At 43.5% G+C, this 22,371-nt stretch overlaps 1 protein-coding gene across 5 annotated transcripts in view; it reads right to left on the bottom strand.

The window, feature by feature from the left end:
* Positions 1-4,502: 4,502 nt before the first annotated feature.
* Positions 4,503-22,371, bottom strand: part of Rnf145 (ring finger protein 145) — a 45,335-nt gene continuing 27,466 nt past the window's right edge. For all 5 annotated transcript variants that reach the window (XM_031350593.1, XM_031350591.1, XM_031350592.1 and 2 more), the window contains exons 5-11: positions 21,871-22,106; positions 19,054-19,229; positions 14,724-14,864; positions 12,663-12,845; positions 9,920-10,067; positions 8,191-8,547; positions 4,503-6,108 (exon numbers count right to left, since the gene is read on the bottom strand). In XM_031350593.1, the coding sequence (XP_031206453.1) occupies positions 5,743-6,108; positions 8,191-8,547; positions 9,920-10,067; positions 12,663-12,845; positions 14,724-14,864; positions 19,054-19,229; positions 21,871-22,106 (1,607 nt within the window). In that variant the 3' untranslated portion in view covers positions 4,503-5,742. The remainder of the gene's footprint in view (positions 6,109-8,190; positions 8,548-9,919; positions 10,068-12,662; positions 12,846-14,723; positions 14,865-19,053; positions 19,230-21,870; positions 22,107-22,371) is intronic.

The following is a 22,371-nucleotide window of genomic DNA, read 5'->3' as shown; positions in this document are numbered from 1 at the left end:
TCTCTTCTATACCTATTATCCTTAGGTTTGGTCTTCTCATTGCATCCTGGATTTCCTGGATGTTTTGACTTAGGAGCTTTTTGCTTTTTGCATTTTCTTTGACTGTTGTGTCAATATTTTCTATGTTGTCTTCTGCCCTTGAGATTCTCTCTTCTATCTCTTGTATTCTGTTGGTGATGCTTGCATCTATGACTCCTGATTTCTTTCCTAGGTTTTGTGTCTCCAGGTTTGTCTCTCTTTCTGATTTCTTTATTGCTTCTATTTCCATTTTTAGATTCTGGATGGGCTTCTAGCTGTTTACCTGTGTTCTCCTGTATTTCTTTGAGGGTGCTATTTATGTCTTCTTTTTTTTTTTTTCTAAGACAGGGTTTCTGTGTGTAACCCTGTCTTATTTATGTCTTTCTTAAAGTTCTGTATCATCACGATGAGAAGTGATTTTATCTCTGAATCTTGCTTTTCTGGTATAATGAGTATAATGGTGTGTCCAGGACTTGCTATGGTGGGAGAATTGGGTTCTGATGATGCCAAGTAACCTTGGTTTGTGTTGTTTATTTTCTTACGCTTGTTCCCTGCCATCTGGTTATCTCTAGTGCTACCTGTCCTTGCTAAATCTGACTGGAGCCTGTCCTTCCTGTGATCCTGGTTGTGTCAGAACTCCTCAGAGTCAAGCTGTCTCTGTGATCCTGGGCTTGTTAGAGTGCCTGAGAGTGGAGCTTCCTCTGGGTGTTGTGGGACTGGCTGTGAAGCTTGAGCCCAAGGTCTGCTCAGGACACCAGCCCAGAGAGACTGGAAGGAACCAGAGGCACTGGGCTGGCGGAGTTCCTGTGTGCCCGGTCTCGCTTGTCCCAGTTACTTCCAGTGTTGGGACAGATGTTGGGTCCTCCTCACCTCTGATCCTGGGCGTGTCAAAGCGCCTGGGAGTGGAGCTTCCTCTGGGTGTTGAGGGACTGGCTGCAGAGCTTGTGCCCAAGGTCTGCTCAGGATACCAGTCCAGAGAGATCGGAGGGAACCAGAGCCACTGGCAGTAGAATTCTTAAAGCATAGAAAGTGCCCTTGGTGGAGTGATGTGGTTTTTGGTAGGGGTGAACTCCATTATCATCAAACTTGAAAGGAATCTAGAGACTTCCTAAATGAGATTACGTGGGAGTTTTTGTGAGTTTTTACCCTTTAATATTTTACTTACCAAACAAGCAATATGTAGAACCAGGAAAATGTAACACAGTGTATCTTTAAAAAGATGCCACACTCCAGTGCAGACCACACACACAAGAATGTATGGCTGGCAAAAGTGATCTTGAAGGATTTTTTTTTTTTTTTTTGGCAGCTGGAGGATTGCTATTTTGTACCTATGTACTTTTCTTTTTGCTCAAAATCTTAAAGGAATTTTTTTTTTTAAGACAAAAAGTTGGGTAGAGAGAGGAGGGTTGGATCTGGAAAAAGTTGGGAAAGGGTATGCATAACCAAACAGTGTATGAAACTAAAACTTGGGCTGGGCTGGAGAGATGGCTCAGCAGTCAAGAGCACTGACTGCTCTTCCAGAGGTCCTGAGTTCAATTCCCAGCAACCACATGATGGTTCACAACCATCTGTAATGAGATCTGACGCTCTCTTCTGGTGTGTCGGAAGACTGCTACAGTGTACTCATATACATAAATTTAAAAAAAAAAAAAGAAAAGAAAAAAATGAAACTAAAGCTCTGAAAGAGCTTAACAAATTATAACCAAAAACCATGTGTTGGAGGCATGGAGAAGAAATACCCAACTCTATGATATCAAGGGGCTTCAAGAGATCTATATGCAGCCCTGTGGTTGAAAGCCAGACCTGGGAGTTCCCAAGCTGACTCTATGGCTTTAGATTACTAAAAACAAATTTAGAGAGTGAAAAACACCATAGGGAGTCAGCCCTGTTAACGAGCATAAGGGTCTATATTGCTGAGCATTGAACTCAAGGTCCGGGTTCCTAAGCTGTTAAAAAAATGTAACAGTTTTTGAGCAAACTGCTCACAGGTGATATGAAGCCCTATCTATAAAATGGAATACTATATGGTCAGCAAAAGTAGAATTGGTTACATTAAGTATAATTGAAGGTAAATTTTATTTTCTCACTTTTTCCTTCTTTAACTAGATGGTTAAACCTTAGCAGATCTTTCTAAGTCAGGTGTGCTGGTATGGAAAGTTATTACCAGTGAGCTGGCAAGATGGCTCAGTGGGGAAAGGCACTTGCCACCAAGTCTGACAACCTGAGTTCAATTCCCGAGATCGACATGGTAAGACAGAATCGACTCCCAGGTTGCCCTGACTCTGCACATGCAACACACACACACACACACACACACACACACACACACACACACACAAAGGGTAAGATGGCTCAGTAGGTGACATCATTTGCAGCCCTGCCTAACAGCCGGAGTTCAATCCCTAGAAGCTCCATGGTGGAAAGTTCTGACATCATTGAGTCAACTGATATGCCATCCTAGTGTCATCAGAACAGGGAACATTAAATCAGAGGTTCCCGATAGTTTGAAGCAGCCATAAGTTTATACTAAGTTTTTGAAAAACAAGTACTAATAAAATTAGGTTTTGTTCCACCAGTGTTGGCTAGTGGAGAGAGCCTCTGTCCAGGCCTTCAGAGACAACTTTTGCATGTGACAGCCACTGCAGTGGTTCTAGCGAGGAGATGCTGGTATATTTGTGTCCTATTCCTGTGAAGACACGGTGACCACAGCAACTCTTATAAAGCAAGACATTTCATTGGGGCTGGCTTACAGTTCAGAGGTTTAGCCCATTATCATGGCAGGAAACATGGTGGCAGACAGGCAGACACGGTGCTGGAGAAGGAGCAGAGTTCTACATCCAGATCAGCAGACAGCAGGGAAAGCCACTGGGCTGGACATGAGCATTTGAAACCCCAAAGCCCATCCCCAGTGACATACTTCCTCCAACAAGGCCACATCGTGGTCAAGTGGCTGCCACTCCCTAATGACCCTGGGAGCCATTCCTATTCAAGCCACCAGTGTCCCTGCCTGGGAAAGTGCAACTATAAATCCCTTTAGTCCTCCTCCGTTTGTGAGACCATTAGGAAAGTTCAAGAGTGCCTGTTCAAGCCAACATCCATTGAGCCTCTGCCAGGTACACACATGCATGAAGATAAACAGTGCTTTAAAACCACTGCAATGTCCAGGTTTGTCTCACCACTGATCTGAAGCAAAGGATAGAGCCTTTTGGGTTTTTTGTGTGGTTTGTTCTTTTCAAGATAAAGTTTTTCTGTGTACCCCTAGCTGACCTCGAACTCAGAGATCTATCTACCTGCCTCTGCCTCCCAAGTGCTGGGATTAAAGGTGTGCGCCACCACCGCCTGGCTAAACGGGTGCAGTTTTAATCTCATGTTCAAAGGCTGCTGAAAGGCTCATCTGACTTGGCAGTGTGACATACAATGTGAACCTGGTACCTGAGCCTTCCTTAGGAGAGTGTGAGATCCTTTAGATAACAGGTTTCAGCAAGCTGTCATGTAGATAATCAAGGCAGGCATGCCGGAAACGACTCCCAAATTTACCTGCAGGCTTTTCCTTCAATAGGATACCGGTATATACCTGGACATGTGCCTTCCACAGGAACACTGAAGCTCAGTAAGAGTTCAGATTAGCCCAGGTGTTTAACAGAAACTTCACCACCACTAGGGAGAGCCATCTGCTTTAGTTTCTTCTAACATGCTCTCTAAAAAGACGGGAGGAACGGAGTTGGATAGAATGACCTGGGGGATCTCAAGTGCATTTTACATGCCTCTGCCACTGGCTGACTCAGTAGTTTTGAAGTGATGACCAGAAATGGGGTGTTGTTCCTCATTCTTCAAAAGCTCCCAGGAGCTTCTGATACATGCTGGAGTGTGCTACCATCAGGATTCAAGACTCCCATCACTGAAAAGGGCAGAAGACATCTAAGTACCAGAGGATGAGGAGCGCTATGGAGTGTTGTCTCCTGGATGTGCCAACATGCCGCGTTGCTACATCATGAGCTTATATGGTTATGGTTATCTGCACAAGAGGAGGCCAACGGGCAGTGCTAATTAAACCCAGTAGGCTTTAAAAAGGGGGGGACATGAAAGGGGTCATGTTACGGGTACCAAGGGGAATGGCGCTGCATATGATCAAGATACATTGTTTGCATATATGAAACTCAAAGAACAAGTTAAAGATGACAAACATTTCACTAGTCATGGCTCATGTCTAAGACCCCATCACCCGCAAGGCAGAAGCAGGCAGATCTATCTCATCTGAGCAGATGTTCTCCATATGGAGTTCAAGGCCATCCAAGGATAGCAGCAAAGACATGTCTCGAATCAACCAACCAACCAACTGGACCTCCTCAAGAACTCTGCCATCTGCAGAGTGTATGTGGAATGGGAACATGTGAGGTCCTGTGAGTTCAGAAGAGAAACTACACAGAAGAGAATCTCAACAGAACACACATACATAGCGTAAACACATCACAGGAAGACAGCGGTTATCTTCAAATTTAAATTTATTAAGACATTCAGATATGTCTGTCAGTCTACATCCAAATTTGCTACTAAAAACAAAGGAAAACCACATCCCACAGTAGGAATACCAAGTCTGAAATACACTTTTTTTTTGAGCCAAGCTTATTGTATAAATAAATGACTAATTTCTTTTCATATCAAAATCCCATAAAAAAATTACATCCCCCCCAGTTCTACCTGTAGCCATGATGAATGTAAAAATTTAAATATGACACATCCTTGTCAAAGAAAGGGTGCAAAGTGTATTAACAGCTTTCAAAAGTGGTGTTTGCAGAGTGGGGTCGTACGATTCAGTACTCATTCCCAGAATGCAAACATTGCCATAATTTAACACTGCTTTTGATTCAGTTGCGAGAATTAAACATTACACAGATTGGACAGTACACCCAGGGCCTTTATCAGTGCCCTAAAGCCCCTCCCACTTTGGCCTCCTTTGTTAAAGTGGACTCCAAAGTGTTCATTAGAGTTTTAGTTTACTTCACACAGCCAACAAAGTATACAATATATTAACAAAAGTTCCATATACATCAAAATAACGAGAACTCCAGCATCAAGTTCAAGAGTCTCAGGCGACACAAGAGCACCCGCAAGGCCCAGTGCACGCCCGCCCTCCTCCAGGCACATCCCGACGTGCGTGCGCCTCCATCTCAGAGTACAGTCAGTGCGTCTACATCTTTGATTTCACTGTGGTTCTGTAGAAAACTCCAGAATCATTTGGTGGTTTTAATCAACTGAGGGAAAGGGGAGCAGAGACAAGAGCTGGCCATTACCCATACTATACAATCAGACAGGTCCTGTCCCATGGAAAAGGGAAAGCCAGGTCCACCTCTGCTTTCATCTTCCCATGCTAACCTCCAGATCTTCATCCTCCTAGCCCCTTTCAAGCACTCAGACCTGATTTCATTATCCCTTACAAATCAGGGGCCATTCCTGAAGTTGCTGAGGTTAAATTTTCTTGGCAAACCTCTACAAAACATCAGCATAGAACATATAAATACATTTTGATTAGTGTACATTGCAAAACCTCTCCAACAACTTGAAGTGGGGTGAGAGCAGGTGGTGTCCACTGAGTACCCCTGGAGCAGATCCTTGGAATGTCAGGTTCCTACCTAATCCTCGCCTACATTCACTCCTCAGATCTGAGCGGGAACTCCACCTCGGGTGGCCTTCTCCCCAGTACAGAGCTCCAAGCCTGTTTTTCCTCTAGGAGGACTCAACAGGACTCACTTCACCTTTTGGAATCTGAGGATCCTCTCCGGGATCAGCAGCCCCCTCCTGGCTAGCTGAGCTTCTGTCGATGTGTTTGCTATTGTCCCCAGAACCTTCCTGGGTCCCGGTCCCTGGTGGACTCTCATGGTCCGGGGGTTCAGGACCTTCCTGAAGTACAACATTCTGCTCAGGCCCTGCAGGAGGCTGTGGAGCCTGTTCCGTCCCCAGTCCTGGAAGCTGGGAGGAGTTTTTGAGATGGCAGTGACACAGAGGGCAGGTATCCTGGACATACAGCCATTTCTTAAGACATCCTGCATGGAAGAAATGACTGCAAGGTGTGATCACAGCAGATTTCATGTCCTAGAAGAGAGGTCGAAAGAGGTCAGCCATTCCACCTTTCTGATGCTGCCCCCACAAGCTCTGACCTCAACATAATCTTTGTAAGCACAAATAGAAAACCTGCAGCACAGAACTTAGAATCATCTAGCTTCACTCTTAAAGCTGCTATCAGAGGAGACCTTACACAGTACTGTAAGAGACCTGTGGGCCATGAAACAAACGGGAGTAAAGTGAGGAAGAAACTGTATCCTAAACATGGAACATAGAGGGCGCACTACACTCAGGTGAGAGGGTGTGAGCTGCTGGTCTAAGACAGTAATTACAACCTCAGGAAATCTAACACAGACAGGACTTTCCCCACAATTATGCGCCAATGCAGCTAGAGACTAGTCCACTGAGCCTGTATGTAAGGAGACAAAACTCAGCCATGGAACACCAGAGTGTTGGCAAGGAAGTGGCAATTGTATCAGGGCCGATGTACGGACATTTTAGAATTGCTTTGTGTAAACCAGCGCTCCTCCGCTCCTCAGTTTCACCCTATTCTCAGGCTATACCAGACCTCCAGAGTTAGAAAATCTGAACTAGGAATCTATACTTAGAATAAGTCCCATGTGTGACTTTCAGGTGCTCATGCTCGACAAACATGAGGACAAATGGTGACATCTCCTTTTGGTATCAGTATTCCTTGGGGAGGGAGGGCCTAAGACAGGAATTTAAAACCCATGGATTTTTTTTTTTTCAACCACTGTTTAACATCCATAATCAGGAAGTATGAATATCCCCCAAATTCCTTGCCAAGAGCTGGTAACACCTGGGGGGAGGGGAGAGGCAGCTCTGAAGCAGGGAGCCATCCACACAAAAGCAGCCAGCCAGGAAGCTAAGCAACTGCACTCTCGTGTTCCATGTGTGAGCGGCAGGTAGTTCCAGCACTTCAAAAAAAGTGATGTGACACCGACAAAGAGGACTCTTGGACCCCACCCAGGAGAGCAGACACAGCGGGCCAGTGACACAAGCTGACTGTGCCAAACTTGGTTTTCCTGGGGTGGCCCTGAGGAAGGTGAGGCTACAAAAGACAAGGAGTCTCATTCAGGAGCGCAGAGAAGAATGGACAGGGACAGGCCCGGGGCCATACTCCTACTCAGTGCACTCAAGGGTTGGCTGGCATACAAAAAGATGTTCTCAGAACTCATTTAAAAAGTGGAAGCTTTATGGTACTATGAGAAAAGATTTGTATCGTGGTAGTTTTATATACACACACAAACACCTACCCACAGCATCTGTACTACAAGGCAGCCCTGGAGGAAAAGCATTTCTACACGCACACTGCCACTATCTATGGCTGTCTTCCACCAGCCTCCACTCTCAGTGATTTTACTCGGGGCCTGGTTGCAGCTGTTGGCAGGTCATTTTGTCCGTACTTCCAGGAGTGTAGCTTAATGCTAAACACTCCAACTCAGTCCCCCTGACAGGTGATTGGGGACCAAACTCTAACTGTGTACATTTCCAAGATGACTTATCCTTTACATGTGCTAGCAGGCAGCTGCCATCTTGGTCTGAGGCCAGTGCTGTATGGATAGCAGGTAGTCTGGCCACCATCAACAGGACCCTTCCAGCCCGCGTCTATCAACACTTCCCAAACCCTACAGGACTGAAAGTCTCTGATAGAGAACGGCATTCATTCACCACCACCATACAGTCCCCACCTATTAAGAGTCAAAATCTTGGCACAGCACTTTTCTGAAGTTGCTGACTCCCGGTTGCTAGGATATATTTAATCACACATACACGTGAACACAGTGTCTGTGTGTGTAGTCAGTAATAAATATAAAATACACCTAACCTGTTTTTCCTTTATTTATGGGTGAGCAATAATATTGAAAACAATAATAATTAGAACTTGAAAGACTACATTAAAACTGAACTTAGAACTAAAATGGATATATTTATATCAGGTCTTTAATACTCTAATCAATGAGCCCCATTATCTTTTTCCAATCCAGAGGTTAATTGTGCCCAGAAATTTATACTGAAACTGGTGCATGCTGTAGTCCCCATGGCCTACCCCACCTGACCTATCCAGCAGACTCCCACTGATCAGGTCACCTGGTAACAGATGGCACAGATGTCGTTGTGCTTCTCAAGCTGCTCTTGGGTAGCGATGGGGAGAGACTTAATCTTATTCACAGCGTCCCTGCGGAGAAGGAAGCTCTTCCAGCCCAGCTGGGCACGAAGCCACACATTGTAATAGGAATGGATGAAGATGATCATGGAGCCCATTACGGTCCACTCCCCAAAGATGGTCTCTGAGACACCGTAGGCCACCACACAGAGGGCCACAAGAAACTCCAGCAGGCGGTAAGTGCCATTCACATAGTAGATGACATCATCCATGTTTTCCACGGGCTCTTTGCGGAATTCCTCAACCATAAATAAGACGTAAATAAAAAGTGTTCCCAGAACCTGAGGAAAGGACAATATTAAGATAGAAAGTGATTATAAGAAAAACATTCTCCCTAAGTTTAAAATAACAACATATGCACTCTTGGTACATACAAAAGGTTGTGTATGTGGGTGACAGTGACCAGTTACTGAGACGGCAAATGCTATAGTACCTTCAGAAGCAGTGTTCAGTCTCCTGGAGCCCACCCAACCCTATCAATTGTCCCTGACCTTCCTCACTCCTCATCCGTCCACTCCTTGTCTCTCAGCACACTTCATCTCTACAAGGAACAGGACTGAAAGCATTGCTTCCAGAATGATGCTTCCTTTTACCTCTTACTGACTAGGCAGCAGAGACCTCTGTGAGTACCAAAAAGCTTGCCACATCCGGGCAATGCTGCTCATATGTATGAAACACATGTCTGTCTGTGTGTACATATATTAGCTCTATCTATTTACGGTATACACCATGTGTATACATATGTGAGTTGTATAGAAATTATATTACAAGGGTATTTTGAGTAGACATTTACTTTGAAAAGCCTATTCTAAACAAGCTCTAAGATATTTCAGTGTTAAGGTTTTTTTGTCAATTTTGGGTTTATAAAACAACCATGTATCGTTACCATTTTGAAAAAAAAAGGGAAAGTCTTAATTACATTTTTTGTTGTTGCTTTGTTTTGTTTTTGTGTACTTTTTGCCATGATGGCATCAAAAACAAAGGAGGAGGCCTCTAGGCCCTCGCTCCCAAAGCCAAGAAAGTAGGCAGTGATGGAAGGCAGTGTTCTTCTCCAACAGCCTGGAAAAGAAAGCCTGCCCAGGAGGCACAAGCTTGAGTGCTCTGAGCCCACTGAGCTCCCCAGCCAGTGCTGAGTCAGCCACGAAGAAAACGGAAGGCAGTGGGCTCTGTGTTCACCGTGGATGTCAGGGCCAACAAACCCCAGAGGCAAACCGGCTGAGAAAACGCTCTATGCCTCTTTCAGTCTGGACAGAGAGAAGGCAGGTGTGCAGCTGGCTCATGATTATGATGATGTGGATACTGCCAACAAAATTGGGATCACCTAAACTCAGTCCAGATGGCTAATTCTAAATACTTTTTTTCCACCATAATAAAAGTAAAGCAAAAGGCTTTTATCATTACCACAAACAGAACACCACCTGGTTTAGGTAACATTTACTAAAACAAGTATCTTCATGATATGTAAATCTCATGCTTGTAATCATAAAGACACTTCTGACCACATGACAGCTTATCTAGCATTTTCATATCCCACTTTGCTCACTATGCAGGATGCTCTAGTAAAGGACGCAAAGTGATGGCCACCTGAAGCCACTCACTCATCTCAGAAGAACTACAGGCAACCAGGAGGTGCAGCGTCACTGTGAGGCTCACCTGCAGAGAGGTAAGGATGCTGCTGGAGATGATGATGAGAAGCCAGAAGTCCATGTGGAAGAACTGGCAAATCATGTAGGCCATGTATGCAGGGAACACGAGGAGGAACAAGCAGAGGCTCACAGCACGGAAGTGTTTCCACAAACTCCTGGACAAGGCACAAGAGCCTCTTATAGTCAAGCCGTTCACAAACTGCTTCCTTATCACAGCAGTGAGGGTACAATGGCTATTCTGGAGTCACTCGTGGTGGGTTAGTGTTTCTACTACTATAAACCCTTAAGCGTGGAGCAAGCAGGGTCAGGGCACCCAATGGTCTACTTCTGTTTTCCTCCCACAGCCAAAAGAGAACCCAGTTTCAGCAAATGCTGCTGCTAATGTTAGCACAGACACCAACTCCAGTGACAGCCCAGACCCTCAGGCAAGGCTCTGCATCTGCTTCTGATGGAGAAAGAACAAGAGTGTGTCTGACTCAGCATCCTGAGGGATGCAGAACACCTGCTACTCAGCTCTTGTGGAACAATCAGGGGATTTCTCTTGGCAGCTTTTATAAACTTTCTATAGTGTTCTAGCATTCCCATCAATATGCAAAATTAATTAATGAACTTTAATTAAATTAATTAAAAAGACACTTTCAGAAACAGCAAAATATTAACTGTAGCTAGGTCAAGGTAGCTCTGTGCAATAGATTTTTAGCTGAACCCACCCTTAAACACCTGGCATGCTTTATGGAGAAACCTCCAACTTTAAAATCAATCCCCAGTAACTGTAATTAACTACGATCAGGGAGATTAACTGACACACAGCCAAGAGCTGGAGCAACCAGAAACTGACTTTTTTAGCCACAGTACCTTTTAAGAGGATGTTACAAAATGTTTGCCCAAGCAGACTATAGGGGCACTGAAGCAAAGCTGACAAACTGTAATCAAAAGCTAACTTAAGAATTATCTTACAGATCTGCTCTTACAATTCTACCTACCAAGAGACTACTTCCTCCACTCAACAAATTCAAATGTAGTTCTAGAACCAATCATCAAGCTATGGATGGAATGCTGGGAAAAAATAGTGATAGTGAATTTTAACCAGTCTTATCTGGAATTTCTTGTATGAACTACAAACCAAAATAGTATTGTTAGTATTGTGTGTTTGTTTTAAGTGCCAGATACTGATCTAAAGTCTCCACACAGTCTAAGCAAGTCTTCTACCACTAAGCCAGATACTCCCAGTACGCAAAGCAGTATCTTGAGGGCAGTAATAGTTTGGGTTTTAGGTCTTTTAAAACGTCTAGGGCTGCAGCCACCACTCCATCAGCTCAGTCAATGGAGTGCTCAGCTAACACCTATGGAAGATGGAAGATGCCTGCTGGGACAGAAGGTCTGTAGCCTCAGTGCAGCCTATGGTGGGACAAGAGGATCCTGGGGGCTGACAGCCAGGCAGTGCAGCCAATCAGTGAGCTCCAAGTTTAGTAAGAGACCCTGACCCAACATCAACCTCTGACTGACACACACACACACACACACACACACACACACACACACACACACACACACAGAGACAGACAGACAGACACAGACACAGACACAAATATAAACAGGCAGGAAGGCATGTGCTCACTTGTGAAGACTCTCTAATCTGACATCAATCTCTTGCTTCAACAAACATAATTGTATACCTGTACATGCCCACAGAAGAACAAACAATATTTTTTTAAATAATAAAAGTAAATATAATTTAAGCTTTTTCTTAATACTAGATGTACAGAGATCCAGCTCCCAATTTTATTTGGTCCCATATGGCATCAAGAATCTCTGTTATGGGCTAGAGAGATGGCACAGAGGTTAAGAGCACTGACTGTTCTTCAAAAGGTCCTGAGTTCAATTCCCAGCAACCACATGGTGGTTCACAATCATCTGTAATGGCATCTGATGCCCTCTTCTGGTGTGTCTGAAGATAGGTACAGTGCACTCATATAAATAAAATAAATAAATCTTTAAAAGGGGGGGGGCTTAAAAAAAAATCTCTGTTAGACTATCCACTCCTATGCTGCAACTTTCTAAGAGACCATCAAAGGAGCTGCAATTCTGTAAGTACCTATGTCTATGAATCTGATCCTTCTTCTTCACTTGCACTTTCCCTTAATGTTTTGCCCCCTTTAACTGGCATTACATAGGATACAATCACACATTATGTCTTACACTTACTAGGAGCTCTTAATACCTTGAAAACTGACATATAAACTGCATTAATTTTTCTGAAGAAAGTTTCTTTCTTCAAAGTTTCTGACGTGACTTTTAACTACAGAAATCCTAAAGAGAAAACCAAAACTGATTAGGAAAGCCAAAGATAGGTCGAGGAAATGGCTCAGTGGATAAAACACTGGCTACATAAGTTTGAGGACCAGAGTATAGTTCCCCCAAGTCCATGTCAAAGCCAGCAGGGTGGCTGCCTATGTTCACAGTGTTCAGGAGATGGAGACTAGACTGCCCAAGGCAAGACTAGACTAGCTCAATCATCAAGCTGTGGTTCACTCAGACCTTGCAGGGGTCAATTATGTGGACCGAGATCAAGGAAAACTCCCAGCATCCATCTATGGCTTCAACCTGCACACGTGCATGCAAAGGCAAATATAATACACAAACAACACACAGAAACTGAACAGCAAGTTTCCATCCATCCTCCTTAATGCTATAGGCAGTGCGTGGGAAGAGAGTCCATTAACCCAATCAAAGATTAGGGTTCTCCTTACTTGTCTCTCGATGCTCCCAGTGCCAAAACAATCGGATCTGCGATCTCCAACATGGACTGCAGGATAGAGGCAACAACGATGAAGAGGATGATGCTGAGCAGGAATGCACGGTGAACCACCTGAAGTTCTATGAGCCCCGTCTGCACCGCCAGGATCAGCAGAGTCACTCCTTCCGTCATCCCCCTGACGAGCAGACATGCCCACAAGTAAATTCACATTCCTACCATCCCTGAACTCCAAGAGAGCACTCAAGGGCCCTGCATGCTGATGACATAGTTTTAAGTCTATTCTGACATTTCAAGCTAAAGTCCTATCTGTATGCAAAGTTAACTTCATGCCCCATTGACCTGTGTGGTGGCACACACTGATTTACATGCATCCTCATGTGTCCAAAAGCATGGTGTTGGTTCAGGATACAATGAAAGAAAGAAAAGAACTTATAAAATAAATAAACAATTCCTAAGTGGACTGTCACTGAGACGATCCTTCTGCTACTCACAGATAGCCAACGGAAAGATTTACAGCATCAGTTATATACTGATACCTCCCTCTCTTCCCCACTCTGTCTCTGTCTCTCTCTCTCTCTGCCTCTCTCTCTCTCTCTCAGCACACACACACATACACTAAATATAAAAGTATTTATTTAAAAATTTTTTTAATTTGTTTTCACCATCTTGGAGAAGAAAATATCCCTTAAAAAAAACAAGAAGCTGTAGACAGCACAAAAGCAAATCTTTTTGCAATTCAGTTTTCATACGGAATAACATATAACAAGTCACAAGACTTTATAATATCCAACTGGTTTGGTTAAAAAAAAACCAACTCATACAAGCAGGAAATGATGAGCATAGTATTTTATTTTTAAAACTATGTTAGAAAAATCCTTCAAGGTGTGACAACACCACACTGCATCATGAGAAAGTGAGCTGGTCTGAGAACACACACTGGTAATCTGTCTGGAGAACTCATGCTAATAAATCACTGAATACTGAGGTACAATGCGCAAACCTGTCAACTCAACAATCCTACAGATGGTCTACACAAAAATTAAAACATGATAAAAGAAAACAGTGAATCCTGGGATCTGCTCTGTCACATCACAGAAGCACCCAGCAAAAGCAGAAACAAGCAGAAACAGACACAGCGGGAAAATAAGACACCAGGAATCTAAGTATCAAGGAGGCGTAAAAAATGGGTCAGTCAAGTGCAACATGGGTCTTATTGGGATCTTATTTGAACAAAGTATTAAAAAACCCAATAGAGGAAACTGAATAGCTGGATATCCTATCAAAGGTTCTGGTATAAGGATGATTTAACCCTAGCTGTACCTTTATGAGAACATTTACAGATGGAGCCGGAGAGATAGCTCAATGGTTAAGAGCACTGACCACGGTTCACCTCCCAGGACCCACATAGTGGCTCATTACTATTACTCCAGTTCCATAGGATCAGATACCCTCTTCTGCTCTTTTTAGGCATCAGGCATGTATATGGTACACAGACATGCATTCAGGCAAAACACACACACGCACACATGCATATATAAATTATAGACTGAAACTTTAGAAGCAAAACTACAATAATGCATCTGGGATTTTCTCCAAAGATGTTCAGCTAGGCACAAAGGTTAATTGTTCTGCCTTTGAGAACTGTTAATTCTCACCAAATCATCCTTTGACAGTTCAGAGAGTCTTAATAAATTTATGTTCACACACACACACATACAAAACAAAAAGCCCTTGGGAGAAAGCATCAAACAGAAATTAGATTTTAACAGGAGGACACGTCCTTTAAATGGGAAAAGGCAAGCTTTCTCAATTCTCAAAATCTAAAAAAAGCAAAATACTCAATATTTATCATAATATATGTATGTTATATGTATAATTAAAATGCATTTCTACATTGTAGTTTAGTTACTCTTTTCCATAGTACTTCAATGCCAATACCGCAACTCACTAGCCAAGAAACAAAAGTTTTAAAAATTCCATTTTCTCTAAAACTCATCAAAGACATTCATGATTATTATTACATAGAGGTTCAGATCGTAAGTGAACAGTTTACCTATTCATGGCAGGATCATTCATGAAGGCTCGATATCCCTGCAGGTAGAACTTACAGAGGGTCAGAACTCCCAAGGCAACAAAGGATACCGTGAAGACCAAGCCCAGAAGGGAGTAGGGCGTGCTGCAGCACTCGGCAATGCTGGAAAACGGGAGGGAGGGAGGCTGAGTTCTCTATGTGTGAAACATTTTAAGCCTTTACATTTGCAGTGTTTGGTTAGATCATCAGAAGTCATCTCAGATCCAAACCTGAGAGGGCTTCACCCATCACCCCATAAAGAAGTTAGTTTTTCATTCTGCTTTATTTATTTATTTAAGTAGGATCTCACTTATGGAGCCCTGGCTGCTTGGCACGCCCCCCACCCCCACCCATTAGCTGTATTTGTTCAGACAGGATCTCACTATGCAGCCCTGAGTGTTTGCTTGCTTCCTTTCTTCCTTTATTTGTTGGAACAAGACCTCACTATACAGGCCTGGGTGCTTGGAACTCACAGGGATCCACCTGCTTCTGCCTACAGAGTGCTGGGATTAAAGGAGAGGACCATCATGCCTGGCTACTAGACCTGGCCATTTTACCACTGGCAATTCTAAACTAGCAATCATCAACCTCTTCGCAAATATCCAGGAAGTAGTGACACATCTCAGCAAGGTCTTTACTTTACTTTACTGCACCTTGCCCACTCCTCCAGAACCATATAATTTCACATGATGGTAAATATTCCAAAGTGACCTGCTATGCGCCCGTTGTTGTGGCAACTGTTGGCTGCTCCAGAACTCCCCACTTGACCAATCATTATCAAGCAAGGGCCTCCTTACTACCCTGTTCTGGGCAGTTCAAAGCTTCTCACCAGCTTCTGGCCCAGCCCTGATACGCTCAGCTATGGCTGGCTGAAATCAATCTTCTAACATGACTGCAACTCATGTTCATAACTCCAGACCTACCGTAAGACCCCGCCACCTCCCCCATCCACATGGTGTTCCACTCAGATCATGGCATGTAGTTTTAAAAATCAATCCGCGCTAAATCCGGCTAGGCAACCGGCAACTGCGGTCTTGCCCACCTCCATGGCCAGTCCCAAGCGGTGGTCTTGTTCTGGTTCCTGAAGCCAGCTGCTGCCAAGCTGCTCTGATCTTCCCAGGTCATCCACCCCCTGTGGCTAGTCTGCAGAAAGCCAGCAAGCGCTTCCTCAGATCCTCTTAGCCCCATAAAATGATAACACTAGAGACTTGTACTGTACTAACCAGATTTATAATGGTAAATCTCCAACCCCAAAATGCCCATGCAAAGAACACAAAACTCAATTGATATAAATACAAGCTGCACACCTAGATGGGACAAATGTACCCTAAGTTACTCTACTGGCCATCTATAAAATCCCTAGTGACCCGTGGCTCCTTTAGGCCACGTGGCCCCAGATTATCTTCCTCTTCCTCTATCTTCCTCCACCCTCTGTCTCTCTCATCTCTGCCTCTCCTTCCCCTCTCTAAACTCTGAGCTCCGCCTTTTCCTTCCACTGTCTAATCTCAGGCTCTAGCCTTATCTGACCAGTTAAGATGTCACCTGACCTCACCGGAATACACGCACCCCTCTTGAGGGAGCAGAAAATACAGACAGCAATCCACAACACTACCCACTCACCCCACAAATACAACAGTATTAACCACACTATAGTGGCCACAAATTTTTACTTAATTTAGGAATAGATACAAGAATTTAACTTTAAACAGCTACTTTGAGAGCATACCCAGGAATAGAGTTTAAGATCCTTAAAAAATTGTTGCAATTTTAAAAATTAAAAATCAAGATTTGATAACATAAAAATAAACATAAAGATTATTTAATATTGAACTGGGCATTAAGATGCATTTGGTTTTGTTGATAATGTTATTTGTTTACAAAAGCTACTAATAATTAAAATACCTAATTTTTACAATGTACATCCAAGCATTCATATGAACACAACATATAGAGACACACACACACAATCAATAAATGAATAAATAAGACAGCGAACCAGGAACGAACATCTACGTAAGGAGAGTGGAGCATTTCAAAGCCAATCTCCATTGAAATGACAACTATGGACCCAATATAAACTCACAATAGACACCAGTGAGAAAGAACTCAAATGACACACCAGGATTAAAATGAAACAAAACAATAACCCCAACCTAGGGTCACAGAGACAGCTCAGTGGGTAAGAGTATTTACTATACACACATGAGGACTCGAGTTCAGATCCCAGCACCCACCTAAACCCCAGGGTGTGGCTGTGTGCACCTGGAATCCCAGCACTTAGGGGAGTGGGAAGACAGAGACCGGATGACAACTACTAGGTCTTGCTAACTACAAGCCTAGCTAGCTCCAGGTTCAGCAGGACACCTGTCTCAAGGTAATAAGGCAGAGAATGATGCAGCAGGACATCCAGTACCCTCCTTTGTGTGTGCCTATCAACTCGTGTACACACACACACATACACCCCACATACACGAACAACTTTAAATCCTGAAAACCAAGTGTTTGAATACTTTGGGGCTTGTCAGAAGCCATCTAGGAAAAGCTAAGGCAAGCAGGTGAGTTTCCTGGAGGTGGCCCACCGTTCTGCATGGCTGTGATGGGTGAGCTCTGAGAAATGCAGGGTCCTTAGAGCCTTCACCCCAGGACTGCTTCTCACTGCTGACATGCCTTTCCTGTCACTACTGTATAGCCTAATGATTCCTGGGCATTAACCTACCCTACTGGGAAGATTTCCTGCAGAATCAGTATGAAGATGTACTTTCATATACTAATGTTGTAGAGATTAATTGATGATTTCATAATTCCTGATACTGATTTTTATAGAGTTCCTAAATTGATACAAGTAATTTCAAGCTCCCTGTAGAATAAAAGCTGCAATTAGAGCTCTGTAAAGCTTCATGTGTCAAGGGCTCACTGTACTAGGAGAAGAAAGCAGGCTTGAAACAAATTCACAATCAAGAAAAACACTCCTTCTAGGTTAGCTATGAGACCATTATCTGGCTATTAAAGGTCATAAACTGGGAATGGACAATTTATTATAGGTACAAGGATAAGAAGTAAAATATTGACTGGTTTATCTATACAAAACTTCAAAATAATAAGACACAAGGCAGAAGATTTGTCTCTTGACAAAACTGGACTAATTTATGACATAAAAATTACTGCTTTAAATTTATAATGAACTTATGGGTCTAGAAGATAGATAGCGAATATTTAGTGAGACACTAGTCTTAATGGAAAGACATGTAAACAATCCTGCTGTTATTCCTTAAGTCTTACTGACTTATGACATGAATTATTGCCTTAAATTTACTATGAACTCATGGAATATAAAAACTGCTTAGAAAATCTTGTAATCAATTTTCCTGAGAAAGTATAACCAAAGTAAAACAATGGCACAGCTTTCTTCAGCTTCTTTCAGTAGGTGTGTCTTTATTCTTTCTTTTTTTCTTTTCTCTCTGGTTCATGAAGAGTTAATAAATTCTGAGCTTCTGGCCAGCCAGGGGTCCTTGAGCCAGAGAGAAAAGAGCCCTAGTAATTAACTTCATTTCTTAATCCCCTGCTGATAACAGAAGGAATCAAACTAGCAGAACCCTGTGGCTTCTGGCCTTAGAACAGCAAAGAGTTAAAGGAAGAGAAAGACTGCCAAATGGTAAGCAACTGTGCCCCTGCAGCTGCTGGCACCACCCATCAGTGCCTGCCTCAGGCTACCCTGGATGCGGCTGGTCACTGGCACCACCCATCAGTGCCCCTTAGGCTACCCTGGATGCGGCTGGTCACTGGCAGGACTAAACAGGAAAGTGCTCTAGATCTATCCATTTTACCAATTATTTTATTATCTCAACACTGAGCAAAAGTCGAAGAATATGAGGATATGGTCCAAGTACACAGAACAGGCACGGGTGCTGAGCTGAGACCTGGCTTGAGTGGCAGCTGTGCCTCTTGTCACAGTGTCACCAGGAGATGCTCTCCTGCAGTCTCCTCACTGTAAGCAGAAAGCGGCAATAAAGGCCCCGTCCCTCAAGAGTGCTAGAAAAACTAAATGGGAGGAAAAACGTTTAGTAAATGGCATGTATTAAAAACTGAATAGGACCATCACTGAAGTAACATATCCACAAATCACTTTCTGTACCTGGTCTCCATGGCAGCTGAACACACAATACTTCAGTCCACATATCCCTTCATTCCAGATCTAGGCCCCACACAACTGAAAGTGCCACCTTGACTAAATACAGTCCTGTGATATTGCTAAAGGAAGCGGGCACACCTGACTTCCCAGACCCGAGTTCCCAGACTTCCAAGGGTGGATTACCTTGTCAGGAAAAGGAAGAGAAGCCTCTCCCGGGATGCGGGCTGATCTCGGGTGCTGAAGTAGGAGTAGATCTGAAGAGCAAATAAAACAAGCCAGAAGACCATGAAGAGCACAGGGACCACCAGCTGGTTCCACAGGGACATTCCCAAGGCCAGAAGGCCGTACACCTCCACTACCTGAAGAGGAGAGACAAGGCTGCCTTAGAGCTCAAGTACTTATATACAAAGCTCATTCCTCCCACAGGGCTGCTCTCACTAGACTCCTTCAGAGGTGGACACACAGTAGGCAGTACGGATTCGTATGTACTGAATTTCACACTCCTATTCACACATGGTATGTATCCACAGGTCAGCAACAACACACTGCCCCAGGGTTGAGGGAGAAGGCTGGATTCAAAACTAAACAATCTCAATGGTGGTTTTGAAGAAACCTGGTCTATGACCATGTCTAATCAAGATATTGATTAAGAAAATGGGGGGTGGAGTAGGGCTGGAGAGATGGGCCTGAGGTTAAGAGCACTGGCTGCTCTTCCAAAAGACCCAGGTTCATTCCCAGATCCACATGGCAATTCACAAAGCTCTGTGACGTCAGTCCTATGGGATCCGAAGCCCTCTGCTGGCTTCCAAAGGCATCGCACAGACAGTGGTACATAATAGATATGCAGGCAAACACTCATATATTATAAAAAATAATATAATAAAAAATAAAGATTATAAAATAAAAAATTAAAAAAAAAACTGCTCATGATTGGCTCATGAATGTCACAGTTGTGACAGAGTACTTCACCTCTTGTCTGCATTACAGAGGAGCAAAGAGAATTTCTCAGCATGTCTATCCCACAGACAAACCTTTTCTCCCTTGCTTCTACCATGTGTTCGCTATGTACGCCATCCTCACCATTTATTTGGTGTGTCAAATACAATACAACGAAAAGGATATACCTTTAAAAGCTACTAAACTCAAAACTCACAAAGTTTGTCAGTTTATAAATCATCTCTCACAAATCTCATTAACAGGACTCATTAGTCACTGAATGATTTCTTGATTATTACATCTGAGATGAGATATGTCAGCAAATTTCTAGAGTGCCTGATCAGGCACCAGGCCAGGCAGCCTACACATCCTTAACCCAGTAGCCAAGGAATCTCTTGATGTGAGCCTAGGCACTTCAATAAAACACAAAGCTGGAGGTGCAGTCTCAAAACATACTCACGCTCACTTCTAGCTATTCTTTTTTCCTAGACCCCGCCCCCCACTGCCACATTTACGTGTATGTGTGTACTTGTGTGAGTGTATATGCATCCAGGGACCTACAAATGCCACAAAGTGCATCAGATGTCCTGGCATGGAACTATGGGGTATGTGAGCCACCATGTGTGTGCTGGATCTGAGCCCGGGTCCTAATGATAGAGCAGTAAGCTCTGTTACCTGCAGGGCCATTATTCCAGCCTCATATTTGTGATTTTTCTAATTTACATTTTTTGTCAATAAAACATACCTTTTCTACAATCTGGTCAAAATTAATTTTTTCCCATTTAGAAAATATTTAAGTAAACTGTTAACTAGTCAGAACATGACTGTTAGAGGCCAACTTTTATCCAAAGTAGATAGTAGGCTGCTGCTTTTCCAATCACGAACACATCATTTAAAAGTCTCACATTTTCCATTTCTTGCTCATACAATTCTCAAGTCATAAATTTTATAACCTGTAATTTATGTTCACTCATCTCACCCTAGTGACATGTGAACCACATAGCAACCACACGGATCTTACCATGACCTTGAGAAATAGAGATGCTGTTAAATATTTGATGTAAATAAAGGTTTGCAAAATGGCTACTCTGTTATAATCTAGAATTGTTCCATAACATAATGATCTGAAGATAAAATGCAGGTCTTGAGTTGACTACCCTTCTCATCCTAAAGAAAAACACAGCCCTTTGCTGTGAGGCAGCTCTGTGCTGAGCCGTGTTCTACTTCGGGGAGGCCACCCATGTTAATTAATCAGTGGGCATGAGAGAAGAGGGGAGAATCAGGCTCAGGCCCAGGGCTTAGGGAATAGGACCCAAAGATCTGCTGGCAGAGCACAAGATAGCACCTCTCCCCCAGGAGTATTAACTGGTCCATCTGAGAGTTTTTTGTAAGTCAAAGTCACGCACATAGCCAAGAGGGAAAAGAGAAACCAGACCAGTGCTCTTTTCATTTACAATGAAGCTTATCAATTGATCAAACAGAAGTAATTCTCTTCCTAACGTCTAATCTGGGATCATCTGTCCTAGAGCTAAGGCAAAGAAGAGGAGAAAGACAATTACAAGCAGCACACTCTGTGTGCCAGCCTCTGGCACTGCTGCTAAATGTGACCTATCATCCCGTAACCCCAACGCGTGTAGCTTCCCAGGTTAAACTGGCTAAGTAAACAAAGGGAAGACACTGTTGACACAGTAGGAATAGAGACAGGAGAGGAATCAAGGATTACCCATCAGGGATTTTCTTATTCTTGTCTTTACTATAATAGCACATGGCCTGCCTGACACAGAGCTCATCTGAATCTCCCAGCTACCTTGAGGAGAGGAGAACATGTACTATTATCAGCTTCACTTTACAGGAAGTAGAGAAGTGATTACACCAAAGTCATATAGGTCAAAATGTGGCCGAGGGGCATGAACCCAAACACTCTGCATCCACAGATTTGCTCCTTTGCTGCCTCCTCCGGTGAGAACAGGGGCTGTGAGAAAGTGTTCCCAGAGCCACAGGTGGAATGAAAATGAACCTGCCTTCAGAGAAATGTACTGACCTGCGTGTGCCCAGGACTCTTACCTGAACTAACTCCCTGTATGCAGATTTAGCGAGGTTATATGGTACTAAGAGATTAGACCCTAGAAAGTACAGGACTTCCAATCCTGTAAAAATCATAGCGAATTTGTTGATGATGACAATGGTCTCCAGAGGGACGAGGCAGAGTCGAGCCAGCAGAGGAAGCATGTGCGCCGAGAAGAGCCAGATCTGCTTCGTTTTCATGACACAGGAGCATAAGGTACACACCACTAACTGACCTGAAATGGGAAACAGATGGCATTAACCCTGAGCATTTGGACTAAATGGTAATGATGATGATGATGGTGAGGAGGAAGAAGAGGAGGAGGAGGAGGAGGAGGAGGATGCTATGGGGCCTAACTTGCTGTCAAGCTTAATGACCTACATTAGATACCCAGACCATAGTGGAATAAGAGAACTCCCAAAACAAAGTGTCATCTAACATCAGTGTTTTCTCTCTCTCTCTCTCTCTCTCTCTCTCTCACACACACACACACACCAAAA

This window comes from Mastomys coucha, unplaced genomic scaffold (genome assembly GCF_008632895.1).
Source record: "Mastomys coucha isolate ucsf_1 unplaced genomic scaffold, UCSF_Mcou_1 pScaffold5, whole genome shotgun sequence".
Taxonomy (NCBI): Eukaryota; Metazoa; Chordata; class Mammalia; order Rodentia; family Muridae; genus Mastomys; species Mastomys coucha.
The sequence above is the reverse complement of the archived record's forward strand: the minus strand, read 5'-3'. Positions and strand labels throughout refer to the sequence as shown.